Source organism: Schistocerca gregaria, chromosome 3, assembly GCF_023897955.1.
Source record: "Schistocerca gregaria isolate iqSchGreg1 chromosome 3, iqSchGreg1.2, whole genome shotgun sequence".
In the NCBI taxonomy this organism is placed as follows: Eukaryota; Metazoa; Arthropoda; class Insecta; order Orthoptera; family Acrididae; genus Schistocerca; species Schistocerca gregaria.
The window spans coordinates 466,700,749-466,720,953 of record NC_064922.1 but is presented as its reverse complement, the minus strand read 5'-3'; the positions used below and the strand labels follow the sequence as shown (position 1 = coordinate 466,720,953).

Below are 20,205 nucleotides of genomic sequence, written 5' to 3'. Positions count from 1 at the left end.
ATTATAATGGACATACAGTGAAATAACGCAGCAACCTATTACGTTGGAAGCAACGAACTGTTAGAGGCATCAGCAAGTTCTCATGCGATTACATACCATGAATATTTCCTCTCCGAAAGTGAATTACTGTGTGCAGTTCCTGTTTCGGAAATGTACAGTAAAAATAATCAATGCGGTCCAAATCAAGTTGCTTTCATTCCTGGTTCATAATTTTATGAAACTGATTGCTATTTCCACATCGTAAATGTTCGGTGCAGCATTCGTATTGAATATGCAACTGAATTAATTATTTGTGTTATTCAGGTTTCTATGTACGGAAGCTCTTCGGGCTATACGTACATTTATTCTCTGAATACTGTTTCAGGTGCAGACAAATCAGGATATATATTGGATATATTTTCCGCAACTGGTTCGGAACCGTAATAGGAAATTGTGAATTCATTTTAAATTACGATGTATAACAGCGTTCTGAAGGTGTTTCCTCAAATTTGAATTTGAGTAATTATGCTGCAATCTGCATTACTGTAACTTAATCCATGCATTTAATGTTTTCTGTTTCGACGAGTGTGATTTTTCCCACTTTTTTCCTACCATTGATAAATCAATTTCAGTATTATTGAAGTCACAACGCAGAAACTGTTTCTGAAGTTGAATTAAGTGGTGGTGTGTGCCGCTGTTCAACGCCCAAATACTGACCAATCAAAAGTTTATTTGTATGTCGCTATTGGCTGGCTGTGCCACATTTCAAAATAGCAACTCGCATACTTCTCTACGTTGTTAACGTCTCTTTGAAAGTGGCTTAAGGCATCAGAACAGAGATTCGCAACTGCTTGGCGTTCTGCAGGATGCTAAGATTATTTGGCGCTTTGTATTTACATACTTTTCATTTGCAGCTACGTCACAATATAAAATGTTTTATAAGGTGCTCATTACGAACTGTGGAACACCGGGTTCTTTAGAAAAATTATATTATTTAGGAGGTGGTATTGAAATTCATTTGTTGTAACAACATGTAAGTGGAGGTAAATCTATTTGGTAACTTCGCAGATAATCGCTGGACATCGTAGTATTGACCACACAAGGTTTTTGCAGTTACTGAGTCGTTAAAGTGGGATGAATTTTGACTTGGCAAGTGGAATAGTAATCGATACAAAATAGGAGATAAATTTATAAGATGGCTAAAGTAGGGAAAACGTGATAAAAGCAATATAGCTTTTTTGTACTGAGGGAAGAGACTGTTATAGGGAATTGTTAAAGAAGTAATTTCCTGATTAACAGTGTCCGAAGTAGCAACTAAACACAGCCACGAAGAATTAAATTGAGACATAAAACTACTTCACCCGTAAAATCCTTTTATTCTGAGACACTACCAGTTTCACAGCACTTACACATGTACCTGAAGATGCTGTTCTAAGTACTGCGAAACAACTGGTACCTAAGTATAAAAGGATTTTACTGTTGAAGTGGCTTTATTTCTCAACACGGCTGAAGTAGGTAAGCCTAAACGCATGTGAGTGATAAGAAACTGTAATGGTCATATACGAAATTGTAGCTATAGTATTTTGTTTTTCAGGAAGAACAATCCAGAGTGACAGTAACTATAGTGATAATAGTTTGCAATAATAGTGACAAGTACGAATACCAACGGGAATTGTTATAACTTAGAAGATTGTCGTGTGTATAATTTATATTCATGAATTTATTCGCACTGAATTTGAAAGAATATAAACTAAACTTTATTAAGACTTGATTCGCAAGGTGACTTTTCTGTAACGTGTACGAAGAGGTGGGGTCCCTGGAACCGCAATGTTTAAACCGAGATTTAAGGCAAAAATTATTAGAAATTTTAAATAAACATAATGTTTATTTTTGGAAGTATTTAAATGTTATTAAAAATATTCTAGTTTATTTTATTGTACTAAACAAAGCCTGCTCCATTTTGCTATCACATAAAAGCAAATAATTTTGTGTGGTTTTTTAAATAGTATACATAAAGTGACTGTTAGAGTACTGAATTTTACATTCTGAAAAAATATACAGTCTCTATAGCAAATAAATTTCCAAACAAATCTAAATTCCCGGATATAAATTTGCGCATAAAAATTCCACCCTACAGTTACGAAAAGAAAGTCTGTCAAATTGAGATTCATTGCTCTGAACTACATTTTTCTTATCACAACTCAGAACACATTCGATTTCAACAGATGCTTCAAGTATTTCATTGAAGAGACAGACATATCCGCATCACAACATTCCTGAAGTTCTTTCTCTGAATGATACTCTTGTTCGATAGCTGTTACGTCTGCCACAGACGGCACCTGCCACGCAGACTACACTCAAGACACCCCTGTGAACCATATAACATACACAAGCACTTGCAGGCGCAACGAAGGGGAAAACAATTCTTCAAAATAAACAGAACTTGCTAGAGACTAATGCGAACAGACACACGGTAAGTTAGAGTACTGCGCCGACCTCTGCCGGCTTTACAAGGCCAGCGCAGCAGCAGTACAGCCAGTTGCTCGCCGATCTAGGACCAGCTCCGACGGACATCACCGACGCTCTTAATGAATAGTCGTCTACATGTCATTTGTTTTCTTCGTGTGTATATAGTGATACTTCGAGAAGTGTAGTTCAATTTCAATAAACGACATTATACTGAAAGTTCTACAATACTGAATATTATTCAATAGCTGAACTGTGATCACTAGTTAATGTAAAATCGACGTCTTTCTCGTTTTTCTTTTGATCTATATCACTGTCACCTTCCTCCATAGACCGACTAAAAATTCCATCAAACTATGAAAAATTAAAACTGACACATTCTTGCGAACAGATTTTGAGCTTTATGGTACTGACAGGTACTTAGTTCACGAGGCGCGGACTATGAGACTCTAACAAACATCATGTCAACAATGAACACAGAAGGCGATAACGCAACCAACAACAAAACATCGTAGGCTTGGCAATTATTTAAGGAGGGTAGAGGGTGTATAGAAGCATTTCGCCACCACTTGTCTTCGAGAGCGAGTTCGAAAATTTTAGCGCAGTGTACATAAGATCCATAGAAGGCACATGGTCACACCTATTAACCTTTCCCTATTTACCTGTACATAAGACATACCCTCCAGCTAAACTATTTGTGACTGGATTTAAGTAATGTGTTTGTTTCGACGGTCTTAAATTTTTCAGCCGATAATGTCGCTGAAATATAAAACGCGGACGCATATTAGCGCATATTTACATTTTCCTAGAGGTGAAACACATCCTCCACAAACTGCAGCGTTGTTTGCGGCCCACATTATAACATGCGTATTTCACTCTTTCATATCCCATCGTTTACCCCATGTAGCACAGGGCCTGCTTTTTCAAGGATTTGGGATTTTTTTGTTTGTTTGTCCTTATGGGCGGATGTCCTTTCCGACGCCACATTTGTCAAGATTTGGGTTGTTTTAGGGAAGGAGACCAGACAACGAGGTCATCGGACTCATCGGATTAGGGAAGGACGGCGAAGGAAGTCAACCGTGCCCTTTCAAAGGAACAATCCCGGCATTTGCCTGGAGCGATTCAGGGAAATCACGGGAAACGTAAATCAGGATGGCCGGACGCTGAACTGAACCGTCGTCCTCCCGAATGATTAGTTAAAAAAGAGAAGTCGTGTGTGTGCCATCGGTCTACGAATTTAAAAATCGTTCTATGCGTAATAGTATTTTAACTGTTTCTGTATCGTATTCTCAGAAGCAGAAGTTGGGGACCAGGTTAGTATTTGCCTAAACGAGCCTGAGAACCGGCGTAAAAGTCAGGATCAGGCTGCCCGCTGCACCAAACCATGGTCGTTAATTTGCCGCTCGTATGCGTTCCGGTTGAGGCCCATCATCCCGTCTCTCAAACCAGCGTACTGCGCATTACACTATGCGTGCAGGTCTCACATTGTAACAAGCATATGACAATGCTTTGCAACATTTTCCGTTAACACCAGGATATATTATTAATGTCCAGCCAAATTAGCACGACGGATAAATTCTTCTTCTAAGCTGAGTTTCTTATTAACAGGTATCTTCAGAGTTTAGCTGAAAGGTATGGAGTTTATTTCAGTCAAATCATATAATTGCTTCAAAGGTAGTAAAAATTTCACTAAAACCATTGACACGTAGAATGTTATGATGCCGTCATCAGCCAAGTACTACTTATAGCCTAGTGATAATGACTAGTTGGTTGAGACAGCTTTAGCCACTGAAATTTTTCATGAGAGTTTCACTGAAATAACTTTACAGAATCTTTTAACCACAGCTTGTGCACGCATATGTCAGATATATTTTACATATATATATACAGGATGTTAGGAGTATAACTGTAGACTTTGTGATCATTGGTACCTTAACGTGTACCCACTTCGGTGTGTTAGTTCCTTTTCCTCTGTCTCCTACAGTCTTCCCGCAAATATATCACATAATTCATTACCTAATGTTTTCTGCGTGGTCGTAACTGCGCCAATAAGTGATCGACGCCAGTAGCATAGATTAACTTTTTTGGGTCCTCGCGTCTACATGTCAACGCCTGAGCTGCTGCCGAGTGGAAAATAAGCATTAATGGGTTGCTCTTACAACATGTCCTTGGAGACAGTAACCAATCTAAAAACATTCTACTCCCAATAGCTGTAGTCATTAGTCTGCAAACGAAGTAAATACTGATGTAATGTTTCTGAGTATTCTGTCCTCAGTCACCAATGAAAGTATCTACATTTACCCTGCTAATGCCCTGCATATATCACAGGCATTTTACATTTTTCACGCATATTTGAATACATACTTTATCTGTATCAATAAAGAATTTCGCTCTGTAGTTTAATTTGAATCCTGAAGAAATTTTAAAGTTTGCTTAGATCGTGGACAAAGGTTAAATTTTTCTGACGTGAAAGTAGTATGCTATCTCGTTTCTTGACAATTATTTACGTTTCTTTTATGTTATTTTGCTTATCGCAAGAGTCTTGGTTTAAATGAAAAACCAAAGAGTTTTGACAGCAATAGTTCCGCTTTTTTTCTTTACTTCGAATCTGATAGGTCGGTTTCCATTTCCTATGAGGCATTTTCGCAACACTAACTGATTGCGGTTACGAGAAAGTAACAGTCTCTGGCTGATGTCTGATCCTGCGCTATTCTACACCGTGCGAGTCCAGAGAGGACGATAAATGTATCTGTGGTGTTCAGCCGTGTGGCATCATATTTGGCCCAAAAACACGCTAAAAAATTATCGGCTTTCTGCACTGCTCGTTCCTGTGGTGTGAATGACACACTGAACAAGACAGGTAAGGGCCAGGTTGCGCTTTAAGCTTTTAAAGTATTCCAAATCAAGTAAATACGGGGAAGAAACACGACAATCACCTGCCCCCCGCCCCCCCTCCCGCCGCTATGTGTATTTGGATGTCTTGCTCCCACAGTATGATTATATGAATAAATATGCCAAATTTGTATGCTGAGAAGGTGGTGCCGCACAGATTGCATATTTTTGAAAAATATCATACTGCCACGTGAAACTGCTGGTAAAATTCTATATTTAGACAACGAGTTATGGTCAACAGACCATCATTAGGTCGACAGAAGTATCGACACCTTCGTATTACGCCAAATATCTAATAGTTATGTTCAAATGATAAAGCTATGAAATAAACACTGTTATAATGTAATATAGATCACACTTTCAATCTACAAATATGAACGAGTACATTACTTAGTATAGTTTTTATAGATTGCCGATGTAATTTATATTACGATATGAAACAATGTCTAATTCAAGATTTTATCACTTGATGGTAATGACATTTCGCCTAAAATGGTGTGAATACTTTAAAGAATCTGATGATAGTCAGTCGAATTAAGCTGATTGTGTAAATAAAGCGTTTCACCAGTAGCTCAAGGTGTTAATACGACATTTTTCAAAAATATTCCAAATTTGGTTGAATATGCTCCAGGAGTTCCTGAGTTACGCTTTCATGCCACCCTCTTCACCTACACCCTGAGGCGCATTGGTGCTAGGGATACTTTAGTGCGACAGTAATTTTTTTTTACAGATGTCAGGTACATGTGCGAAGTACACTAGATACTGATTCAGACGCTCCAGAGATATAATGATATGTCACTGTCTCTGCATTCCCACTCTCGCCGCTCAACGCTGTCTCCCTAAAGGTGAAACGTCATAGGTACTATCACCAATAAGCCAAGTGACATCGGAAATTTAGGGATTTGATAATAATACTGCTCGTTGTCGAGTATCCTTACATGTTACAGCTTTTTGCCTCCAACCTCTCCTCTAGGAGTGGCAGAGACATGTTACCCTGCCGTAATTTTTATACAAATAATCAAATACGTAATGAACCATCTGCAAAACTTGGTTAAAATTCCTCCAGGCGTTATTGAGTTCTTTTCATCCCCACCCTCAGCCCAGAAGTGAGTGTTTCAACACAATTTGTGCGATGTCACTCAAGTTCAGTTGAAATCAACCCATTGGTTTAGGAGGAGATGTAGAAAATTTGTAGTCATCTTTGTAAATATACAGGGTTTTTCAGAAAGATTATACGTATTACAAAGTATTATTTAGTCCAAATTATCGATCACCGCGCCGCGGATCGGCTATTAGAGAAACGAATACATGGTCCAATTTATATTAAAAGCCAGTAGATGTCCGTTGTCTTTTGCATTTCTTGGTAACCGTCATATGTTTAAAATTGCCACTCCGCACCAGAAATCATTTTTTGTTCCCGAATTTGCGAAATGCAATTCCGTGATTACAGCGCAAAAACGTTTCAGGTTGAGGTATCAAATTGATCCTCCGAATAGGTGGAACACACGCAGATGATATCGACAGTTTCTAGATACAGGAAGTGTATGTAAAGGAGTGTCCTGGCCGCCCTCGTGCTCCTGAAGAAAATATGGCACGAATTCAAAACGGTTTCCCACGTAGTCCTTCAAAATCAGCTCGTCGTGCCGGTCGGGAGTTACAATCGCCTACAACAACAATTTGGCGTTCTTTGAGACGTCTGTTGGTTATGATGCTGTATCAGTTACAGCTGTTACAAGCTCTGCGTCCTGATGACAAACGCAAACGTGTGGCATTTTGTAACGAGATTCGTGATGCTACGGGCAATAGGCGTGTTCAAATGGGTGTGAAATCTTATGGGGCTTAACATAAATTATCCTAAGGACAAATACACTCGCCCATGCCCGACGGAGACTCGAACCTCCGCCGGGAGCAGCCGCACAGTCCATTACTGCAGCGCCCTAGACCGCTCGGCTAATCCCGCGCGGCCTACTAACAATGATATCACTTTCGGACTATGCATTGTGTTCAGTGATGACGCGACTTTCCTTTTTAGTTGGCAGGTAAACAAACACAATGTTTGAATTTGGGGCCTCCAAAACCCAATGCAGCCTTTGAACATGTACGAGATTCATCCAAAATCAATGTGTTTTGTGCGATATCCCGATTATATGCCCATTCTTCTTTGATGGAATTACGGGAACGGTCAGCAGTATCTTGCTATGTTACAGAACTGGTTGTCTCCGAGACTGCACGAAGACAACTTCTTTTTCAACAAGACGGGGCACCGCCTCACTGGAGTCGCCACGTGCGTGAATACTTGAATGGAACTCTACCGAACTGTTGGATTGGTCGTCAAGGAGCTGGCGACTTAGCATGTATCAGGTGGGCTTCACAGTTGTCGGATATGACACCCTCTGTCTTCTTCCTGCGGGGTTTCGTTAAAGACAACGTTTATGTACCACCGCTCCCATAGAACCTGGAAGAGTTGCAGAGCCAGATCCGTACTGCCACAACATCAGTGACGAAGGACAGGCTTGCCCGAGCAATGGAGGAATTTGAGTATAGATATGATTTTGATGGAGGACTTATTGAACACCTGTAATATGAACTTGAGAGGTTCGTAAATATATGTGTAAAGTTTCATATTCGTATATCTTAAAGTTTAATAAAATTATCCATTCGAAATGCGTAAATTCTTTTTGAAACACCCTGTACTTCTGTGACCGCTCACAATGTCAACCAGTAACACGGTAAATACGAACTAGCTGAAAAGTCTTTGTTGTAATTATCCGAAAAAATACCTTTAAAATTTGTGCCCTCTGAAACAAGGTTTTCTTGGGACAACTGCAAACCAGAGTCATCTATCGCGAGTTTCTTTGTTCCATGAAAGTGATACAGTGTAGGAAACAACGTGGAACTGCGTCTGCAGGAGGAAGGGTAGACAACAAGTGTGTGTCGGCGCTCACCTCGTCCTGGTTCTCGTCGAGCTTGGAGTAGGAGGCGCAGTCCTCGCACACCTTCTGGGTGCACTCGAAGCACGTGCGGAAGAAGTCTTCGGGCTTGAAGCTCTTGAGGCAGACCCGGCACGCACCCGCGCGGCACACGGGCTTGCCCGGCTCCGGCTTCCTGCAACACACCAAGGACGGCGGAGGCCGGTGAGACACTGGCAGGACAGCTCTACTACTGGTGTGTTTACTTAGATTTATCACTGACAACTGGCTTACCGCCAACCGGTTTAGGAAAGTAACTTTTCTAGGTAGTGTACGAGACACTTGGTTCAGGGTGGCCTAAATGAAGTTCCCTCGACGAAAGACCCAAAGATCCGTACCCAAAGACTGGAAAGTTGCACAGGTCACACCATTATTCAAGAAAAATAGTAGGAGTAATCTACTACAATACAGGCCCGTATCATTAACGTCGATATGCAGCAGTATATTGGAACATATATTATGTTCGAACATTACGAATTACCTCGCAAAAACGGACATACAGTGAACACGGTTTTAGAAAACGTCCTTCTAAAACACAACTAGTATATACTCGTACGAAGTATTGAGTGCTTTTGACAAGGGATTTCAAATAGATTCCGTATTTCCGGTTTTCCAGAAGGCTTTTGACACTGTACCACACAAGTAGTTTGTAGTGAAATTGCCTGCTTATGGAATATCGTATCAGTTATGCCACTGTGTTCATGATTTCTTGTCAGAGAGCTCACAGTTCGTACTAATTGAAAAAAAATACCACATGAGCGATTTCTGGAGTTCCTCAAAGTAGTGGTATAGGCCCTTTGCTGTTTCCTGTTTATATTAACCATTTGGTAGATAATCTGAGCAGCCCTCTTAGGTTGTTTGCAGATTACGGTGTCGCTTATGGACTAGAAAAATCATCAGAAGATCAAAACAAACTGCAAAACGATTTAGAAAAGGTATCTGTATGGGGCAACATATGGCAATTGACCCGAAATAACGAAAAGTATGAGGTCATCCATATAAGGGCTAAAAGGAATCCGTTAAACTTTGGTTACACGATAAGTAAGTCAAACCTGAAGGACGTAAATTGAACTAAATATCTAGGAAGAACTATTACGAACAGCTTGAATTGGAAAGAACACACAAAATGTTTCTAGGAAGGCTAACCAAAGGCTGCGTTTTATTGTCAGGACACTTAGAAAATATAGCAGATCTGCTAAAGTGACTGCCTACACTACGCCTGTCCGTCCTCTTTTAGAATACTGGGATCCTTACCAGAAAGGATTGACAGAATACATGGAAAAATTTCAAAGAAGGGCAGCACGTTTTGTATTATCGCGAAATATGGGAGAGAGTGTCACTGAAATGATACACGATTTGGGGTCTACATCATTACAACAAAGGCATTTTTCCTTGCGGCGGAGTCTTCTCAAGATATTTCAATCACAAACTTTCTCCTCCCAATGCGCCGACCTATATTGGGTAAAACGATCAGCATAGTAAAATATGTGGCACTCAGAGCTCGCATGTAAAGATATAGGTGCTGGGTTCTTTCGCGCGCTATACGAGAATGGAATAATAGAGAATTGTGAAGATGGTTCGATGAACCCTCTGCCAGGGTGTTTTGCAGCATGTCCATGTACATGCAGATGAATGTGAAGACGTTCTTGCCCTGTAATGAAAAGCCGTGATGTTCAAGTCAGAAACTATCTCATTTTACGGCTTGATCTGCTTTTATGTAAATGAACGAAGTCAAAAAGTGTATAGTCCGTCCCTGAAGTTTAATTTTTGCGTATCAGAGCCATTTATATGACTTAACATATTTTCATTTTTTTACCATGTTTCATGTACTGCCATCATCAGATTAAAAGTTCGGAGTCGGTTACAGTAAAACCTATTAGACAGGGTGTTTACTGCAAAGTTCCTAGTTTTATTGCAAATGATACTGAGTTTTCTGTTACAAGATCTATATTTAGTTTTGATGATGTCAGTAACGGAAACGTCGTAGTAACTGAAAATACATTAAGCTAGCTACAGCGCTTTATTGGAAGATTTCCACAATGGCTTCACTGTGAGATAGCACATTTATTGACTTTATTACTAAAGCGAGTCCTTGAAGGTCTGCAGAATGGGTTTACGACTGCTAGAACGTTTTCAATGGGCTAAACCTACTTTAAGCTACACCTTTTCTTATATATGAAGTTAGAGTCATGGGGTGTTAAATCTGGTGAACACTGAAGAGCCAAATCCCTCGACTAAACAGGCCTACCCTCGCAAGCGAACATATTCTTCTGAGAAACCATTCCAGATATTTGCAGTCTAAGACAATTCTTCTATATTTTGTCATCTACTTGGTCCAAAGCCTACGTAAAGGATACACCAACTACTGTTTCACGTGGGGAGATAAGGGCTTTGAGGACCTGTCCAACATCTAACTAGACATACTTCACAGAGCTGTTGAATGACAATGCAAGGTAAATGAGCTGTACCTAACAGTGGTAGTAGTAGTACAGACACATGGTATTACAGTAATGTAAGTCTTACTAACATTACGTTAAACAATCTTGCTCTTCACATAATATTTCCGTCGATTTGGAGAAACGACATACTAACAGAAATGTATGGGACACCCTCCAAAAACAAATCAATCTTTTCCTCCTTCTGCTCCAGATTAGTTACAGAAGGAACCAAATTTGGAGGAGGAGAAGAAGAAAAGATTGATTTTTTTTTGGAGGGGTCCGCCTTGAACAAACCACAATTTTATCTTTCCCTCCCTTCCCCAATACAAAAACAGACAAACACAACACGTTTGGTATCTACCAACTGTCTTGCAAGCGTGGAAAATCAGTTTATGTAGGACAGACAAGGAGAAACTTTAGAACCAGATACATATAACACAGAAGAGCACTAAACAGTAACATTAAGTTCTATATAGTTGCAGGTGACAAACTGTGAAAGAATACAGTTGCACTAAAAAACCTAAAACGCAGGAAAACAACCGCATGTTGTAAAAAGGTGTATATATGAATACTTCAAATTTGCAAATGCTGTCTTAAAAATGAAAATTTATGTGAGTACAAGTAGGAAAGAACGTTTCCCTGTTTTATAGAGAGAAAATAAAATCCCACTAATGATACTGAAATTTCTGCGAAATATGTCTTTTTAATAGAGGAAATGATAAAACTGTGTTTTTCCCATGGCGGATAACCTCTAAAAACCAATCTATTTATAAGAAAACACGGACAGAACAGATTAAGTCAAAAGATCATTAGAAAAAAGACTAGTTTGGGAAAGACATTTATATAGCAGAATGAAGTTAACGGATGCACTGGAAGAACAAGAAGGACAGAAATTGATGGGACGAGGAAAGAGGGAATAAAGTTGACAACAGGACAGTGTTACTTGTACAGTGTTTTACAGAAGGAAGACAGTTAGATTATGCCGAGGGAGATGCTAGTACAATAAGAACGCATAAAGCGTTAATGTCCTATTCAATGGAGCGTAATTTTTATCAGACACAAGTCACCGGGTAGTTTCCTACAGATTCGTAAGGGGAAAGAGGAGAAAGAGGCAGATATTTAGTATCATGAATATGTAAAGGAAAGATACTAGACTATACTGTCTAGTATTGCAGTTGCGGGGTGATGATATATTTTTACAACGTAATTAATCGGAACAATAGGTTTTAGATCCAAGAAAACACACTCCACCAAAGCTTTACGTCAGATGACGTTCACCTAGTTTTTTCGTTAGCGTCAATTAACCTGTTTCTACTTACGCTGTTATTGCTTGGCAGCCACGTGGTTCCGAAATGAAGCGACTAGAACCGCTCGGCTACAACGTAATGTGATAATTAAGTAGATGTATAGAAAGATGCACAATACTCTAAGCAACTGTATAGAAACCATGTACAGAGACCATTTAAAGACAAATAAAGAAACTTACATGGTCTAAATGCCCCTTGTGAAAATATTCGTCTAATTTTCCTCTAAACGGTACTGCTGCAGAAGTACTTATTTCCAGTTTGGGAAAAATCCCTAAGTTCACTTACGGACCTTTATTGCATTTCGTTTCGCCACCGATCTCTTTTCAAAACTGTACTGAAATTGTTGACACTACACACGTGACGTCATTGTCGCTCTTGTTTTCGCCTCTAATAAAAAAACAGCGGTGTAAATTAAGACAGACGACAGTAATGAAGCTGCGCTTAATAAAACGTGGCGCTCTCGGAAAGTTAAATACGAGCGGCCTGCGAAATCCGCGGACGGTCGCAGCAGCAGCGACGGCACGCCAGAGCAGAGCAAGAGGCGTTTAATAGGCGGAGAGTGGGTAGCGGACGGCGCCCGCCCGACGTCCGTTAATATCAGCCGGAGCGGGCAGCGCACGCAGGCGCGGCCGCGGCTTTTAACGCGGCCAGGCAGGCACGCCAGGCAGCCAGCAGCGCCGCCGCGCCGCGCTCTCAGCAGAATTAAACCGTGCGTCCGGCCGGCCGGCGCGGGACAAAGCCGCCGCGACCAGGCGTCTGAGCGCCGCAAGCTGCCAGCCACCGGCGGCCCCACCCTCTCCACCTACTCCCGCCACAACAATGTCATCGCCACTCAGGTGTACTCTCCGTAATTGATTAACAGTGTGTGACTTCGTAGGCTTTCCCGGCGTAATAATTCTTGATAGTCTTATCGGTTTTGCTGTCGCATCATAAAATCAGCATGATTCAGTGTTTTGACGATCTATCTGTCCGCCGTCTTCAGGAGAACGTTGCTGCTGCTGAGTCCAACTGAAAACTGATATGCCAAGGCTGTAAATCGTCGTCCTATACTGGTCTCTGTACTGTACACGGCGCTTGCGCCGCTTATCACAGCTGCTGCCCTCCAAGACTGGGCAGATGACCCCGCCCTTAGTAGAACGCCGGTGGCAACGATATATCGCACTCAAATGCTCGTCTGGCCGCAATGAAGAACGTTGTGTTTTGATCCGGGGTAGCACAGAGATCCGCTCCCAGTTAAGAGGAAAACCATTATGTCTATTAAACAAATTGACTGACAACCTAACTTCCATTGTTTTTTTTATAAACTCTGTTCCAAAAGACAGAAGTGTTGGCAGTTATCACAGTGTTGTCAGATTTCATCCCGTGTCCGTCGTTTAGGCAGTGTTGCGCCACCGACAATCTTTCCGGCTTTTGTCGCCGCGTGTGAGGGTATGTTCCACACACCTGTGCTGAAGTGTGCGAATCATATGCCTTCATACGCTGACATGAACTTTTATATATTCCAAGCTTCCTGAGCCTCAAATCAGTTTTCACGGTACCGAGTAGTACCTAATCTCGGTAGGTGAAGGAAACACACTTTTAATGTTAAAAGTCGTTAAAATTCTTCCAGTCTTAACCAATATGCACCAGCATAAGTGATAAAGATCATGGATTACAGCTCCTCTTCTCGTAAAGCCGACGAATCGGCTTCTAAGAGTATTCAATTTTCTTAAAAACAGCCATCAAATGTCCAGGACTTCGATTAAACCGTCCCAGTCGGGCTACCCACAGCCTCTGGGCCATTCTGTTACAAAATGTTGCTCTTATGTGAAAAACTCATGCATGTCAGCACATGACGACAAAGCTTAATCAACTCTTCATCCCATTTTTCATTAAGCAAACTCATGGTCTCTTTATCACCCATCGTCGCCAGTTTCTTTATGGAGGACTTCCAGGATATGGCGTAGGAATCCAGCCTTGCAACCAACGTGCTGAAGACACGCATGTTGTTGTTGTTGTTGTCTTCAGTCGTGAGACTGGTTTGATGCAGCTCTCCATGCTACTCTATCCTGTGCAAGCTGCTTCATCTCCCAGTACCTAGTGCAACCTACATCCTTCTGAATCTGCTTAGTGTATTCATCTCTTGGTCTCTCTCTACAATTTTTACCCTCCACACTGCCCTCCAATACTAAATTTGTGATCCCTTGATGCCTCAAAACATGTCCTACCAACCGATCCCTTCTTCTAGTCGTGCCACAGACTTCTCTTCTCCCCAATCCTATTCGATACCGCCTCATTAGTTACGTGATCTACTCATCTAATCTTCAGCATTCTTCTGTAGCACCACATTTCGAAAGCTTCTATTCTCTTCTTGTCCAAACTAGTTATCGTCCATGTTTCACTTCCATACATGGCTACACTCCAAACAAGTACTTTCAGAAACGACTTCCTGATACCTAAATCTATATTCGATGTTAACAAATTTCTCTTCTTCAGAAACGCTTTCCTTGCCATTGCCAGTCTACATTTTATATCCTCTCCACTTCGACCATCATCAGTTATTTTACTTCCTAAATAGCAAAATTCCTTTACTACTTCAAGTGTCTCATTTCCTAATCTAATTCCCTAAGCATCACCCGATTTAATTTGACTACATTCCATTATACTCGTTTTGCTTTTGTTGATGTTCATCTTATTTCCTCTTTTCAAGACACTGTCCATTGCGTTCAACTGCTCTTCCAAGTCCTTTGCCGTCTCTGACATAACTTCCTAGTAATGAGGACTAGTGTTTTTATCTCCAAATGCCACATTGACAATACACACAAATTTACATCAGCATACTGCGTTGTTGTAATGATAATACTAGTAATTCTCATAAGATATTTGCCCTTATTCGCGCAAAACGCAAAGGAAAAATATCTTGCCGAGATGGGGAGCGCTCTTTCGGCGAGTGTAGCAGGTCCATGCCGTCTCCATGGTGACGAGCCTCTCTGCGGAGACGACAGGCTAATGGCTGGCGCCGGTTGCTATTGTTTGGGACCAACAAACAGCGAAGAGAGCCTGGGCGGACGGGCGCGCCGCGGAGCTGGCACAATTCACAAGACTGCTCTCCCCATTGTTTGTCTCGCAGTTCCGCTTACGCGGCAGCTTCTCCGAGGTTTGAGGAGACACTGACGCGGACAAAGAACGCAAGAAGATTAGACACTGCTGCAGAGGAGACAGCATGAGCTTTGTTATCATTAATAGGGCATGTGCTGAGTATTAACAGAAGTGATGTGTGTTCCGATACATGGAAAACAGTGCAACAAAAGGAAAGATCATTACGAGGCGTTTTCCGGATTGCAGCACTAGTTCGGTCACCATGTCTATGGGGATTACCTAATATCTTATGGCAAAAGCTTTCTTTAGCCCATGCGTTGCGCACGTTACGCTAGCGCACGTTGGTGACGAAATACCGGCTGACAACAGCCATGCTGTGCATGTTTTGAAATATTACGGAGGGGAAATTTTTTATTTGACTGACGCGTTTCGGATATATTTTAACGTGTCTCTGCCACTATGTGTAATCCTGTAAGTCTGAATAACTTTTTGTATTTTTAAAGAGGTTCTAAAGAGATATTATTATGTACACACTCATGTTCAGAAAAAAAAACAGATCACCTTGAATGACTAGAGAGAGGACATGTACATTAGTATGTTCTGCTGAAATGATTAGTATTTGAACCGTATCGGCCCGTGAGTTCAAGTTCAACATTGATATCACGGTGCAACGCCACCTACCGGTAAAATGTGCCTGTCGCTCTTGTTGTCGCTAAAAACCGGAGGTAACGGATTAGTTTGACATGAACAGACGTGCTGGACGACTCGCAGACGTATGCGAGAACCGTACTGTCAAATCAGTGAATTTGAAAAACGGCGCATTACCAGCGTGAGAGAATTTGACACATCCAGCATCTCATCCAAGCGGGATTGCACGCCAGATCCGCCTACTCCTCTGCTCTGGCACAACAGTGGAACAACAATGTAACACATCGTACACTATCAGGCTGACAATCAGTCCCCGTTTATTACGGCACGCATCTCACAAATCTGTACCCATCACATTGTGCAGAATATTTAGTTACCCGGAATCGCACTGCCTGAGAAAGGCAGAAATCCAAGTTCAAGTCCCATTCAGACACACTAATTTCTTAGGGAGTTTCGTGTTCCTGAAGCTGAAGTAATTCCCAACTTGATAAGAGCCTCCATTTAATCATTTGAAGATTCTAATAGCGGCTGCCCAGTGTTTAAGAAGAACACAGCATCCTTGCATATATATTACGCAAGCCACTTCGGTATCTGACGGAAGGTTTTTCGTTCCGATATAGGCGATTTTAAACTTTCATATTATGCTAATCTTACGAATAACTACAAATCCTACTGTTGTTGGTATAGATGTCATGCAGAAATCCAAGTTCAAGTCCCATTCAGACACACTAATTTCTTAGGGAGTTTCGTGTTCCTGAAGCTGAAGTAATTCCCAATTTGATAAGAGCCTCCATTTAATCATTTGAAGATTCTAATAGCGGCTGCCCAGTGTTTAAGAAGAACACAGCATCCTTGCATATATATTACGCAAGCCACTTCGGTATCTGACAGAAGGTTTTTCGTTCCGATATAGGCGATTTTAAACTTTCATATTATGCTAATCTTACGAATAACTACAAATACTACTGTTGTTGGTGTAGATGTCATTTGGAATAAAATTTAATGAAGAATGTGATGTGCAGTATCACCTCCCCTACCGTTCAGACAATCTGTAACGGGGTTTCGCATGCTAACATTTGCAAAAATATGTTTTGCTATGAGACAGCTCTGTTGTATGAGGATAATTACTACTCAGATTTTGCTCCTGGTGTTTGCGAAACTATTCGTAATATCCAACATTATTTGACGATCGCCGTTCGTTGACTGTAACATACTGACGACGCCATTACATAAACGTGAATGGCACGACTATCGTCTGGCGTCATTGGAGTTGGGTGTGTACACGGTGTGTTTGCTGTCCCGGCCCGGGATGCGACCCCGCATCTCGCGGGCTGATAGCTGTTTGCTCTCTGGTGACAGCGGCCGTGACGCACCAGCAACAGGTAGCGCGGGGCAGCCACTGCGGCTGCCGAGCCCTGCTAGAGAGGGAAGAGGGGGGGGGGGGGGGGGGGAGATTCATCCAGCGTCACCGGCACGGCGTTAGGGCCGATCGATTTTGTCGTGTTTCTAAAGGGAAACTACTTTTAAAAATGATATTAAATCTGTCTGTAATAGCATGCACTTCTGATACTAGTATTTTACTGGCTACATCTTGCATGCTGGTTTCTTGTGGCTGTACAGTTGATTAGGGTTGCAGGTCCAATATGATCGGGTTGATGTGCTTGTAATGTTGTCGCTTTAATTTGTTATGTAAAAGCGGTGCTCATAGACAATAAAAGAGTGTTAAAAGCTGTGAGCTATCTGAGGAAGTTAACGTTGCATTACTGAGCAACTGTTTCACCAGGTATCCAATCTAGCTCACCAAATTTCCAACCAGACTACCATTAATTATAATCTTTTAATAGTCATACGAAAACCGGTGATACATATATAAAAAAGAGAATTTAAATAAAAATAAATAAATCAGTTTATATTTGGAAATTTATTTTAACATTGATCATTGAAATTTCAGCATATTAAACTTGAGTCATAACTAAGCTGGTGCCTTATTTTGGATTGTGAAAATGTGAGTTTGTAATCTTACGGAACACATCAAATAGGGAGCCAAGATTGGGAGACTGCATACAACACTACATTCATAAAATAACACACGAAGAACATTGAAACATATGTAAGAGGAAATTAACCACAACCAACCGATTCAATTTTCACCCAAAGAAGTAACGTTCGTAACGCAATCCTGTCCGTCATGTAATTACCACACCCTGGTATACGAAATTCATACTAACTCTCTGTGAAATCTTCCCGAAAAGAATAGCTGAGAGCTACTTCGATGATTACACCACATGCTTCACGTGGTTAACTTGCTTTACACAAAGAGTGTAATGCCACAATAATTTTGATAATTAAAATAAATTGGATCGAAAAACAATTTACAAAAGAAAAACCTCGAACTGGTTACTATCGTCTTACTATTAACCTGATGGGTCAAACAATTGTATAAGCACGTGGTACTGGTCTCACGAAGTACACCCCACGTGGATTGAACATAAAGAAAAGTTGCTATATTGAAAAATATTGTTAAGGCGAGACGTTATAATCTTACGCACATTCGCATTTAAGATTGATGATCTTAGTTAGAGTTACTGATCAACACGTGGTTCCACTTTACTCACAAACTAGTGACAAAGCAACTACTGTAAAATAATCTGAAGTTCGCACTCGTAATACACTGCGGTGCAACTTAAGATAACATTAGATATTTTAGGGCTAAACCTGAAATAAAGTTGATTAAATTTTCAGTTAGGCTGAACTTAAGAAATCCATTGTCCTGCGGACTTAGCAGACACGCGCTTAGCCGGAGATCTTACCACTTCAGACGCTCGCCGCGGACAGACTGACCTGCGCTCCTACCGAGCGTACTTCCCGATACAAAACGGAAGTGACCAGAGGGGCAGCTTCCTATACCAACATGACAAGGGACGGACAGAACCATACTAAGGATAGAAACCTCTTTGCTTTTAGAAAGCATAGCTACCTGTTCCGACGTTGGTCCTATTGTTCTCTAGCAGACAGGCTTGTATGCTACACTCAAGCATGCAACTAGAAATACATTTGCTCATTCATCCTCTCACACAGAAGGGAAGGGGGATGACAGTATTTTATCATATACAGTACATAAAAGAAAGCGGATGTAGGTTCCGTATGAGACTGTGTGACATGAACTGCATATAAACTGTGTTTTAAAGTGTAGTAGTGTGACAGATCGTTCTTGTTTATGTGGAAAAGTAACACTGCTCTGTCTCCTCCCAGATAGTCAGAAACACCACAGTGAATTTAGAAGAGGAATTTGTGCCATAAATGGCAACATATTTAAGAAATTAACATGAAAGGAATCCAACAGAGACCTTTCATGCTATACAAAGAGTGTCTAGTCTCACCTACTGTTTGCAGTGCGTATGTGCAAAGTTTCCCACAAGAGATTTAGGCGCGAGTGGGAAATCGCAGAGCCTCATACAGATTCACACACACACACACACACACACACACACACACACACACACACACGTACATCCATACAATCACCCAAATAGGCACTACATTCTTATTTTTGCCTAGGACAACTGATAAGAGCTTCCCATAAGTAATTCGAAATAGATCCAGTCCCACGATTCCGACCAAGGCTTTTAGGAGCTTTCCCTTGGTTATCAGCCATATCCAGAACTGAGAGTCCCTTCCAAAATATTATGATTTGACATTTACTCCGCCTCACTTATAGCCTACATGGACGTACAGCTGAAAATAACTGTTGCCTTTTAAGGTGCGGGATGTTAAACACCTGCTCTGTTCCTTGAAGCAGAGAATGAAAGTCACAAAAGAAAAAGACGTAGAGCCCAAGTGAGGAAGGAATTACTCACACCGAATACTAGTTTAGAACAACACTCAAAAGGCAGATAACCATGAAAAGTAGAAGAACAAAACATACTGTCTGTGTATTAAAAATGCTATAAAAGTTAATGGGAACAATAGAATGACCACAACAAAGAATATATCAAAAGTAAATTGGCGCAGGCGTCGAAGATTTTGGAAGTTTATTTAGCTATGCATAAAAATTAGCCAGTTTCGACTCTAATTACCATCATAATATACTACCACAGCTACACATCATGACTTCGTCTAGCCCTCGTTATAGTTACATAAACATAGTGGATTTTACCCTTATTTTCAATTAGCAGAGGAAAATATGAATGGTTACTTTTATAAGAAGTGTGTTATTCTGACGATGACTCATTAGACTGAAATCGATTAACCGTCATAACGTTGATTTCAATGTCAGATAGCATTTTCTTATTCAGTGTGCGTGTGGCTATTTTAGCCGTGGGGATACATTCAATGTGTGTTTCACGCCTCTTATACATAGCGTTCTTTTGTTCACGCTACTTACACAAGTACCGTAGTGCAGCTGCAAGACGCAGCGCAATGGTGCAG

General features: G+C 41.0%; 1 protein-coding gene across 1 annotated transcript in view; it reads right to left on the bottom strand.

Moving 5' to 3' along the window:
- Positions 1 to 20,205, bottom strand: part of LOC126355430 (uncharacterized) — a 1,825,973-nt gene that overhangs the window by 639,193 nt on the left and 1,166,575 nt on the right. Inside the window, exon 5 of the mRNA XM_050005738.1 lies at positions 8,283 to 8,442. Within this exon, the coding sequence (XP_049861695.1) occupies positions 8,283 to 8,442 (160 nt within the window). The remainder of the gene's footprint in view (positions 1 to 8,282; positions 8,443 to 20,205) is intronic.